We start from the raw sequence: 11,645 nt of genomic DNA on the forward strand, positions 1-11,645 counted from the left end.
GTTGGTAGGGGTGGAATTACTGATTTTCAATAAAGCACTTGGCCGTTTGCCTCTTGAAAAAAAAAATCTTGCTCTTGCTCTTTAATGATTCGTGTTTAGAGTCGTAGTGTTCTACGTGCATGTTTATAAGAATCAAAACAACCGCAATAATTATAACTATAAATCTATATCGGAACATAAATCTCGTATTTGATTGAAACCATAGACATTAAAGAAAATCGAAACCCAACAGCTCCACTGTCAAAAGTAAAGTCGCGTAATGATGTCGTCATTATGATGTAATCATTTGCGCGCTGAGCTGATGCAAGACTGGATGGGGCGAGAGCAGTAGTGTTTTAGCCGTGCCAACGACATTGAACAGGACGAGAAACAGCGATATTTGAGTCAATCATCATGTCAGAAGACGAGGTATTGTGATGGTCTATTTATATGTATTTTTATTATTCACAGTTGAGGGAATACATTCAGTCATGTTGTGATTTTTGGCTTAGATTGTGAGAGCAGTTTCAGTGTAGCGTGCTGTAGGCTGCATTCACAACCGTGTTTTTCATGACTTATTTCTGCTTGTATATAATTAAAAAAACAAATAAATAATACTTGCTTGAGTAACGTTGTAAAAAGAGTTAAACGTCGTATTATTTCCTTACTGCAGTGAGGCATGTTTGAGCAAATTAACCTGGTGCGATATGTGTCCTCAGATTTTATTCGACCCCTCCACAACAAAGAAAAAGAAGAAGAAGAAGAAGCCCTTTATGCTCGACGAGGATGGAGAAGGCGAGGAGGCTCAACAGACTGAACAGAAGGAAGCTGAGCCTGAAGCAGCAGAGGAGCGAGAACTGGACCCTGAAGATGATGAAGTCAAGAAAAAGGGTGAGGGGATGCAATTATGACCAACAGTGATGAGGTTTGCTCTTCTCTTTTACCTCTGGGCCTTGGGTGAAGTCAAATGTTTCTCAACAATTGTATTTAAACCACAACCTTGAAAATGTAACCGCACGTGTGGAGTTTGCTGTTTTAGGATTGTACTTCTGGTAATTTTTGACACTGTGTGACCCTCGTCTATCTTTACAGAGCCTTCGGATGATTTAGATGATCTGAACTTCTTTAACCAGAAAAAGAAGAAAAAGAAACCAAAGAAGGTGTTTGAAAATGACATTGAGGAGGGCATGAAGGTAATTGTTAATGAGGAAACTGCCACGGAATTATGCTGCTATGTTATCATTTATTGAATGATTTATCCATTCACTTCATTATTAAGTTGATGTAATCTTGAAAAACATATTTTCTTGTTCAAGAAGGCGTTTGACTTATATGTCACAACAGGGGAAAATATGATCAAAACATTAATTGTGTGCTGCATTACTAAGCATTATCAATATTTAAAGAAATTGCACCCACTTTATATTGTTTAACTACTAATAACTTTAACTACTGTGTACTAACATTTATATTATTCATGAAACATTGCACTTACCGTGTGTAGATACGTTTTTACATTATATTATTTAAAGAATTCCTGTATGCAATTACATCTGTAATTAGTTTCTGTTGTTCATTTATAATTACACTGTGATCTACACCTACCTCTCAACCCACACGTAAACCTAACCATACCGCCAAACCGGTCTCTAACTTTTAATCTTGTCTTACATCAGAAGTGTTTTGTTATGCAACATTAAGTACCTGACAGTGATCTTTTTTGACATAAGTACATAGTCACCTCATATAAAGTGGGTCCATTACATTTTCTGGTATTTTTTTTTTTTTTAACCGTCTGGTATATTGATTCCTAATGTTACATCCATTTAGCTTATATTTTTGTATTGGGTGGTTCTTCTAAAGGCTGTTGACTCTTTTCATTTTATTGGTGACCAGGAGCTGAAAATTGAGGGAGAGCAGCAGGAAATGATGGAGGAAGATGACTTGGATCTGATGCTTCCAGCTAAAAAAAAGAAACAAAAAAAAGTGGAATTCGCTGAGGAAACTGACACTGTGGAAAAGGATGATGGTATGAAGACACTTAATTTTAATAAGTATGCTGTATAATTGTATTTATTTATAGAATAATAAAAGGCAGAAGTTAAGGGAATAAGTGTGTATAACAAGCTTTCTGTTAGCAAGAGCTCCCATTCACATCAGTCTCAAAACTGGCTTTAAAAAGTTTTTTAGTTATGCAGCTCAGTTTCATCTTGCGCTTTTACAAGAAACAGTCTCCCTTCTACATGTTCTGTTCCATATGTCTGCAAAAAAAAATCAAGTCTGTGTTACTTTATCAAATCTATATATTATTTTTTCTTTTTCAAGGTATTTAATACACTACAATTGCACTGTTTTAAAGGTGACCTAATATGCCCCTTTCTACATTATGTACTATAAGTCCCTAGAATGTATTTGTGAAATTTAGCTCAAAACATCCCACAAATCATTTATTATATAATTTTTAAAACACCTATTTTGAGAGGAAGCAGAAACAAGCTGTTTTTTACATGTATCTTTAAATGCAAATGAGCTGCTGCTCCCCGCCCCCTTTTCCAGAATTGGGCTTTTCCTTCACAGCTCCTAGGTCAGATACTCTGATAAAAATAAAAAAAAAAACCTTTTTTTGTTTTGATTGTCATGTCTATCGCGCTGAAATCATGTGTTTTGAAGCAACATTCATTTAAACTTCTGATATAGGATTTTCTGAGCGCACACATCCGAAGCAGCTGTCACACAGCATGTGAGGACTAAACTAAGTTCTCTTTCATGTCTTCTTGTGCTTAAACTGTCAAATGCACAAAAGTTTGTTGAAAACAAAAACAGTCAGCTATGTCTAGAAAGTTAAACAGCTGGAAAATAAAACATGTTTATATTATATCTGTGTGGCAGCAGCTGTATACAGTAAATAAATTAATAAATCCACTTCTCCCTGGTCTCTTCTGAGGCTGGGACTCTAACGATAGGACGGTTAACAAGCTTTGCTCAAACATTTACCAAGGCACTAGAACTGGTACACCGGTGTTGCTTGTGAAGACAAGAATGGCGGCGCCGTGTGTGGAAATGTGCAGATAAAGGGGTTTTGATATTATAATAAGATCCCTTTGCCACATCTCTAAGTCACTCGCTTGTTTTTTCAGAAGCTTGCAGAAAAAGGCTTACCAAAACAAAGTTACTGGGTTAATCTTTTTCACCTGGGTTGGTAGTTGCACCGGGGATTATAGCACTTAAAACACTGAACGGAAAACGAAAAAAGTCAGATTTTCATGATATGTTACCTTTAAATTGTGAATTTTCTAATACCAGTAACTATAGAGTTAATTAAAAATATTTTATCGGCAAAGATTAAATATTTGATTGTGTGAATCTTTTACTCCAGTTGTCGAGGATGATAAAAGCACAGATGGCATCACGTTCAGTTCACAGTCGGGCCCAGCTTGGGCCGGTTCAGAGAGAGATTACACCTACGATGAGGTATGATGAGTAATCCTTCTCATTCCTCACACGCGATATACTTCTACCCCACGCTTGTGACATAGTTTTCCTTTCATTTGTCATTATTAACATGTCTGCGTCTTTACAGTTGTTGAGCCGGGTGTTTAACATCATGAGGGAGAAGAACCCTGATATGGTGGCAGGGGAGAAGAGGAAGTTTGTGATGAAGCCGCCTCAGGTGGTCCGAGTTGGGACAAAGAAAACCTCTTTTGTCAACTTCACTGACATCTGCAAACTGTGAGTATAAACATTTAGTATCCGTGTCTGCTGTATTTTCTTAAAAATAATACAACAGATGATACATGGGTCAACCTCAAGGCTTATGTTTTTGGTCCTTCCAATTTATTCAAAAATACATTAAAGCGTTGAAGTGCAAAAAATGAATACATGGACAAAATAGAAAATATCAGGGTGACAGAACTGTCCTAATATAATAAAGTAAATCCTTATTAAAATAATACAATTACCATGTCTGCTAAATCAAAATCTGGTGCAACAAAGTGCACAGAAAAAGACCCCTTCAATTGTGTGTGTCAAGACATAGAGAAGTCTCTGAAAATATTTTATATAAAATATTTAATGGCTTTTTATAGCGAGACATGGTCAGATTGTAATTTTTATTTAATAATAAATACAAAAAATATAACCGTGAATATGCATGAATTACTATACAAATATAATTCATGATATTTGTAAAATATTTGTACTTTTGAAAAATATATTTAAAATCTTCTGATTAAAGTGTATACAATCACACATAAGTGGGGAAGATATACATTTTTCCTTTTCTTTAACATGTGACCAGTGATTCTAGTTTATTGGTATAATTTTGTCTAATAATCTTTTGAAATGTTAATATTTTTCATCTTCAGGTTGCATCGACAGCCCAAACATCTTTTGGCGTTCCTATTAGCTGAGTTGGGAACATGGTGAGCTGTTAATTGCATTTCCAGTATTCCGTCTAATGTGAAAAGGTGATTTCTTCTGTAACGCAAGTATTCCCTTCATGCTTCTAGTGGATCCATAGATGGAAATAACCAGCTTGTAATCAAGGGACGCTTTCAACAGAAACAAATAGAGAACGTCTTGAGAAGATACATAAGTAAGTCATATATTTTAATGTATTATCTCACCCTCATATGCAAATGAGTCACGGCACATACGTCTTCCCATGTGATTTGTGCTTTTGTAATCTTGGTTATTGCACTAATAACTGTGCAGCCCTAGTTTCATGTAAAAAAAAAAGGTAGTGACCTCTTTTCTAATGTAGTACATGTAGAATGGAAGTGTTTAGTTCAGTTCACTCACTTTTTTTGGTTTACAGGAGAAAAACTCAGTATTTACTGTTTATATTACACATTTGACAAGCCATTTTCTCTTTGCTTTTCACAGAGGAATATGTGACTTGTCACACCTGCCGCTCACCTGATACAATTCTGCAGAAGGATACACGGCTCTACTTCCTGCAGTGTGAAACCTGTCACTCACGCTGCTCTGTAGCCAGCATCAAGACCGGCTTCCAGGCCGTCACCGGCAAAAGAGCCCAGCTTCGAGCCAAAGCCAACTAATACAAGCTCCCTGTTCTGGCCTCCCAGGCTGATGCTCTGCTCCTCTGGCTGACGACGGTCCTCTCTGCTCTCCTCTGAAGCTCAGTGACCCAAGGCTTGGATTGAACTCTGGAGGGTTTCGAGTGTAATCTCTATTAATAAATCTGACCTTGAAGCTAGAGGGCTTGTGAACAGACAGCCTTTGATTTGCTTGTCTTACTTTACCTCCTTCCTCCAGACATATTATATATTTTGTGCATTTAGCATATCTGATAACCATAGCATATTTCTGTCTATTTGGTGAATTTTTACTCTGAGCAGTATTTGTTTGGTTTTTTTTAGAGAAAAAGGTAATATTCCTGGATGGAAACCAGAAATAGGCAAACATCTTCCATGCTTTTGGAAAATGAACCACAGCTTTTTATATCAGACTTTGATTTGTCAAAGTAAAACAGAATCTCCAAATCTCAAAATATGTTTTTATGGGACAGTCGTTTCATAATGCTCAGATTGGATCCAAGCGAATGTTTGTTGATCCAGAGGTCCAGTAGAAGTGTGACTTTAAATCTCTCCTGAACACTAGAATACAAGATCACTGTTCTTATGTAATTACTCAGACAAATTCAGATTGCGTTGTTTTCTTCAGTAGAGCATTGAACAGCAGAGGTTAGAGCATGTTTGCAGTGCTTTCATTGAAGTTTTTTTTTTGGCATATTTGAATTAGAATTTTTTTTTTTTTAATAAAAATGTTTTGTGCACTTGTTACGTGTTTATTGGTGCATCCTAATGTTTGGGTCTTTAGGGGTTTTATTAGAAGTAAGGGCACATTAAATAGATAAATGTGGCAGTAAAGACATGTATAATCAATTTCTATTTAAATTAAATGTTGTTCTTTTAAACTTCCTGTTTATCCTGAAAAAAAAAAAATTGTTTCTACAAAAAAATATTAAGCATTGATAATAATTAGTCTCAAGCAGCAAATCAGCATATTGGAATGATTTTTTATAGATCATGTGACACTTAAGAATGGAGTAATTTCAGTCAAATTCAGCCTTGCATCAAAAGAGTGTATTACATTAAATAGAAAATAATTTTTAATTGTAATATATTTTTGACACCTTGATGAAAATAACATTTCTTATTTTTTTTTTATAAAAACATCTAAAATATATTTATATATATTATTGGTCTCAAATGCTGATCATTCAAAAGATCTTTCACTTTGTGAGGCTGATGTAGCTTATTCCGTAAACTTCGGTTTTTCTTTTAAAAATGATTGCTAGTATTTACTTGTTTTATTTATTTATTTTAAGACACATTTTTATTCTGTGGCCTTCCTTATGTTTTGTTTTTGTAATCTCAGTAGACTGAAATAGCATTAGGTGTATTACTCAACTGTCCCAAAGTAAAGCTGCCACACCTTACCTCACTCATGAATGTGGTTCACTGATTTTAACTGGCCTCTAACCCGCAACATTTTTAATCTATGCTGTATTTCTTCAGGAAATCACTTATACATGCAGACAGTGGCATTTACAAATAAACATAATGCTGATCAAGTTCAAAAACCTCAGCTAAGAACACAAATGTTAATATGTATTTTCTTTTTTTTAACTTTTTTTTTTTTTAAACCATTGTACTGTTTCACCTCCTCTCTGTGTGCTACAAATGTGCTTAACTAGTTCTTGTTTTAATGAGTCAGTATTTTCTAAACGGGTTATTCATGGTATCAAATATATGTTACATAAGAAAAAAAAAAACTTTGGGGCAGTGGGAACGGTTTGCAGGAAGCGGAAGTGTCACTGTAAGCGGAAGAGGTTTAGCCCAGAACAACCGAAGAGCGAGCTGGAGGACGGGGACCCAATTTGTGTCTTTTTAACGATTAAAGTCAGAGCAAACGCTGTTTATACCGTGAGTGTATATCCCTTATTCGTTGTATGACTCTCCGTGTGTCTTACGGGACATGTTTTGATTGCGAAAGCGATCTTGTGTTCGTTCCTCGCGGGCAGCGGAGGGATTTAACGTTAGCAGTTTGCTAAGCGCTGCGGGCCTCAGGGTCTGTCAGAAGAGATGAATCCTTACAATGATATATCCGAGACCCCTGACAGCATTTGGTGTTAGATATCAGTATAACGTTCAAAGGTTGAGAATCATTACATATTGTCGGATAATTTCGTCCTTTCTGTGAAAGTATGTGTGTTTAGCGCGCTAGCTCACACCAGCTAAGCCTGACACTGCAATCGAATCGATTGCTGGACTTCACGACCGAGAAAAGGACAAATTCTGAAAACCGATTATTTAAGCATAGGCCTGAATGCTCAATTTGTTTTTAGAAAAACACGTTTTCATTTACTATGTAGTCGCGGTTCCCACCATATATTCTCTTAAGACAGGCCTTGTTAAATGTGAATGAGTGTTAAACATGATGCCATGATGTTTTCTGTTGGTAGAGCATTACGTTTTAGACAGTCTAAAATAGGCTTCTCAATGAGATCATAGGGCTGTGTTTTGTTACACATTCTATTATTCGTTTCCGATTCACATCATGCGATCCGGTTTCGAATCATTTACATATTTTCAGTGTATTTCTCTGAGACTCAACATGCCACAGTTTTAATTCCAGATGTCCTGTACGGAGCACATTCAGGGCTTTTTAGAGATATCAAATGTGTGGAGGATTGTTCATAAACATGCCCTCTCCTTGGTTTTTAAAAATGACTGATACTGACAGTGTGATCAAATTTAGCACTCTTAGGTAAATATAATGTTTTACACTTAACTGTAAATTCTCACAAATTTTCCATTTAGTTTGTTGTAAAAAAAAAAAAAAAAAATCGGATTATGACTTATTGTCTTGAACAGTGCGTTATTTTCATGCATGTCTTCTGTAGAGGACACCAGGACATACATCATGTTAATCAGGCATTTTCATTATATATATATATATATATATATATATATGAATAAACATTTGAACATCTGTCATAACTTGTTTACATGACAGATTTATTCAAACATGCAAGTAAAAATATAATATCTAGAGTTCCTTTTTCTTAAAGTTTATGGACATTGAATGAATTTTCGGAGGTGTAAATGTAACCCGTTACGTGACGTTGCTTACAAGCTGCTTTATTAATGTCTTTCCGTGGTTGAAACACAGATTGAGATTGAGTACAACTTACTGACATGATGCATTTCAGTAAGTTGTACTGTTTCATTCAACACTTTCTAATATTCAATATTTTTTAATGCTTAAATTTACAAAATTTCAAAGCTGAAACGGTTTCAAATCAAAAGAAACAACAACACAAAGCTTATTAACATTATTGGATGGGAGGCACGCTACAAATACTATTTAGAGAAGATTTGCACATCAAATGAAAACGGAATAGACTAAAATGCTGATCTTGGGATTTAAGAATTGATGTAAAAAAAAAAAAAACTGTAATTAATATCCTCGAAGCAGCCCTTAAACTACTGCTGATCATACATTTTTGTCCATTAATGCCAATAGTGTGTTACATGTTTCTGTCTTGTGCTTTCAAAATGTAAAATTTAGTGGTTGTTTTCTGTGAATTATTGTGCTCACAACTACTCTTATCTGATTCTTAGTCTAAAAATGGACAAGAGTGACCTGGTGCAGAAAGCCAAGCTTGCAGAGCAGGCCGAGCGCTATGATGACATGGCAGCCGCTATGAAGTCTGTTACCGAGGGCGGTGTGGAGCTTTCCAATGAAGAGCGCAACCTGCTCTCTGTGGCATTCAAGAACGTGGTGGGCGCCCGTCGCTCCTCCTGGCGTGTGATCTCCAGCATCGAGCAGAAGACCGAGGGGAACGAGAAGAAGCAACAGATGGCACGCGAGTATCGTGAAAAGATCGAGGCTGAACTAAAGGACATCTGCAATGATGTGCTGGTACCTTCACTTCTTTCTCTTCATCTTCTGAACCTTTTATAATGATGACATCACATGAAGTTAAATACTAAATATTTAGCATTCAGGTTTCAAAAGAACCCTTATTCTGCGTATTAAAAATGGGAGAGTCAAATGTTGTTCCATATTTCAGTATGTTTGACCAAAGATCCTGATGGTTCCTATCTGTCTTGACAGGGTCTTTTGGAGAAGTACCTCATTCCCAATGCTTCTCAGGCAGAAAGCAAGGTGTTTTACCTGAAAATGAAAGGCGATTACTTTAGATACTTATCTGAGGTTGCGTCTGGAGAATCCAAGACCAGTAAGTGCACTGTATGCGTGTGTCTATCTGTCGTTCTATCGTCTGTCGCTTCAGTGTTTTCCATACATTGATTTCTTTGTGGCGGCCTGCCACAATATCAACATTGACTGCCACAAATAGAGTTACACAGATTTGTCCAAAACTCATGCAGGAATCACGATACGGCTGGATTAAACTTAAAAAAAGCTAAGATTTCATTGAATAAATATGAAGTCAAAATGCAATGTGTTTATATGAATGTATCTCTGAAGGTATTGATGGCATTTTAATTTTATTAAATAATGTCTGATAAAGTATTGTTTATAAGCGCAGTGCTGCTTTGCTGTTAACTGTGGAAATCAACTTTATTTCTGCCATTTTGAAAAGTGCCTCCTACTGGCAGAAAATTAGCATTTTCAATCAGCCCATCTGCTCTTTTTGTTAACACCAGTGCAAAAATCAGCCCACATTTTTAAAACTACAACAGGTGAAGACGTCAGCAGTGTAAATGCACTTAAGTGTGACTAAAAATGATTCTAGGGTAGTATGTAAAATTTGTTCGGCTGAAACATTGAGAAATTACTTGTTGCTGAAGAACTTTACACCATGAACAGCATAATGAGTTCAGTTACCCAAATTTAATTCAAGAAACATTTTCAGTTATTTTTTTATTTTTTTATTAAATAAGAACTTTTTTGGTTTGGGTAAAAAATTAATTTCACTGCATCACTGTTATCTATCTGTCCGACGACCAGTGAGAGACGTATATTAAATTAATTATATATTTGACTTTTTTGAATGTAATCAACACGTTATCAACTTTTTGTTCTTTCAGCCACGGTTGAGAACTCTCAGAAGGCTTACCAAGATGCTTTTGAGATAAGTAAGATGGAAATGCAGCCCACACACCCTATACGGTTGGGTCTTGCCCTCAACTTTTCAGTTTTTTACTACGAGATCCTCAACTCTCCTGAGAATGCCTGTCACCTCGCTAAGACGGTTGGTATCTTTTTAAATTCTGGCAGCATAAGGGGCCGTTCACACAGGACGAGTTCTTGAATGTAATAAAATTTGGACAGAGACCCTTCATAGAAGTTGAACTGAGTTGAGTTGAGACAGAGTACAGTTGCCAAAGATATCCATCTAGTGCATGTTTAAAAAGTAATGATAATAATAATAGAAAGTGTCCTATGTGAGCAGCCTCTTACTCTTCTTCATCATATAAATTTGTATTTTATTTCTTTGACTGCAATGAACATTGTTTGAGCCAAATCAAATGCAACCACCAGTGTATTTCATGCCCGTTCAACCCAAATGAGAAACCAGTGCCTCTGTTACAGGCTTTTGATGAAGCCATTGCTGAGCTTGACACTTTAAATGAGGACTCCTACAAAGACAGCACTTTGATCATGCAGCTTCTAAGGGACAACCTCACTGTAAGTCCTCCATTATACATTCTGCACCAGTTATGTTTCTGTTCTAAGTGCTTAATTGGCTCATATATTATATTAATTCTCATATTTGCAGCTTTGGACATCAGAAAACCAGGGTGATGAAGCAGGCGACAATGAGAATTAGAGGAGCACCACTGATCTCCAAACACCCACACACATCCACCTTAAATACACAAATGGCTTCCACCAACCCTCCCACCTCGTTCCACCCTTCAGCACCCACCCCTCTCAAAATCCAGTTCCTGTATCCGCTTCCCTGTACCTTCTGAGTGATGATCACCTACAGGAAGATGCTCGGCGAAGCCCCCGTGGCTGGGAGGGGGGTGGGGTGGCTCATTGGGTGACATTCTGACATTATAGCAGGCCCAGTCATTTTTTTGTGAGTTTAACATGTACTGATTACCAATCCCTGTCCTTCATGCGTGACTGAGTGACTGTAAGATTGTGTGTGCTGCTAACAGAGAGTAACTGTGTGTGTGTGTGTGTGTGTTTGAATGTGTGTGTGTTTGAATGTGAGAGTGAGTGTATTGGGGATCGGGGGTTGTGAACTCTAATCATCCTTCCTGATAATTCCCTTTGTTCCACTTTAGCTGGTTGTGCATTTTTCATCCTTTTTTTTTTTTTTTTTAAACAATAATTTTTTTTTTAGTGTAATTCATCTGTATTTACAGGTTTTATTGTATGGTTATTAAACTGGCAGATTGTTTTCACCAAATACAGAGTAAGTCTGACTTCTCTGCTTTCTTGTGTTCAATTCTTTAGTGCTTAAGCTGTATTTTAATTAATGCCATACTCCTAAACACAAGCATTGACATTTTTAAACATTAATTTTAAAAAGGACACTGAAGTGCCACTTGGTGCCGGCCCTAGCCTATTTGACTTATCTTTTTTCCCCTCAAAATGCAAAAAAAAAAATAAGGTTTACTTGGCCTTTAGTTTTTCAGTGAAAGATAATAATAATA

At 36.4% G+C, this 11,645-nt stretch overlaps 2 protein-coding genes across 2 annotated transcripts; both read left to right on the top strand.

Moving 5' to 3' along the window:
• Nucleotides 1–262: 262 nt before the first annotated feature.
• LOC113070684 (eukaryotic translation initiation factor 2 subunit 2-like) lies at nucleotides 263–5,781 on the top strand. Its single transcript, XM_026244075.1, has 9 exons — nucleotides 263–408; nucleotides 699–870; nucleotides 1,072–1,172; nucleotides 1,876–2,008; nucleotides 3,356–3,450; nucleotides 3,560–3,708; nucleotides 4,344–4,400; nucleotides 4,488–4,573; nucleotides 4,864–5,781. Exons 1-9 carry the CDS (start codon nucleotides 394–396, stop codon nucleotides 5,037–5,039), a joined length of 984 nt encoding a protein of 327 aa, XP_026099860.1. The 5' UTR covers nucleotides 263–393; the 3' UTR covers nucleotides 5,040–5,781.
• Nucleotides 5,782–6,778: 997 nt separating this feature from the next.
• On the top strand, nucleotides 6,779–11,398 carry ywhabb (tyrosine 3-monooxygenase/tryptophan 5-monooxygenase activation protein, beta polypeptide b). Its single transcript, XM_026244077.1, has 6 exons — nucleotides 6,779–6,929; nucleotides 8,631–8,931; nucleotides 9,127–9,250; nucleotides 10,065–10,228; nucleotides 10,570–10,665; nucleotides 10,757–11,398. The coding sequence occupies exons 2-6, from the start codon at nucleotides 8,638–8,640 to the stop codon at nucleotides 10,805–10,807; spliced, it is 729 nt and encodes a 242-aa protein (XP_026099862.1). The 5' UTR covers nucleotides 6,779–6,929; nucleotides 8,631–8,637; the 3' UTR covers nucleotides 10,808–11,398.
• Nucleotides 11,399–11,645: the final 247 nt, after the last annotated feature.

This window comes from Carassius auratus, unplaced genomic scaffold (genome assembly GCF_003368295.1).
Source record: "Carassius auratus strain Wakin unplaced genomic scaffold, ASM336829v1 scaf_tig00005214, whole genome shotgun sequence".
In the NCBI taxonomy this organism is placed as follows: domain Eukaryota; kingdom Metazoa; phylum Chordata; class Actinopteri; order Cypriniformes; family Cyprinidae; genus Carassius; species Carassius auratus.

Bases quoted from the DNA above. Each gene is read 5' to 3' on its own strand.
- LOC113070684 (XM_026244075.1), top strand. The intron at 871-1,071 runs GTGAGGGGATGC...CTATCTTTACAG, and splicing joins TGATGAAGTCAAGAAAAAGG to AGCCTTCGGATGATTTAGAT. The intron at 1,173-1,875 runs GTAATTGTTAAT...ATTGGTGACCAG, and splicing joins ACATTGAGGAGGGCATGAAG to GAGCTGAAAATTGAGGGAGA.
- ywhabb (XM_026244077.1), top strand. From the start codon at position 8,638: ATGGACAAGAGTGACCTGGTGCAGAAAGCCAAGCTTGCAGAGCAGGCC. The intron at 9,251-10,064 runs GTAAGTGCACTG...TTGTTCTTTCAG, and splicing joins GTCTGGAGAATCCAAGACCA to CCACGGTTGAGAACTCTCAG. The intron at 10,666-10,756 runs GTAAGTCCTCCA...TCATATTTGCAG, and splicing joins TTCTAAGGGACAACCTCACT to CTTTGGACATCAGAAAACCA.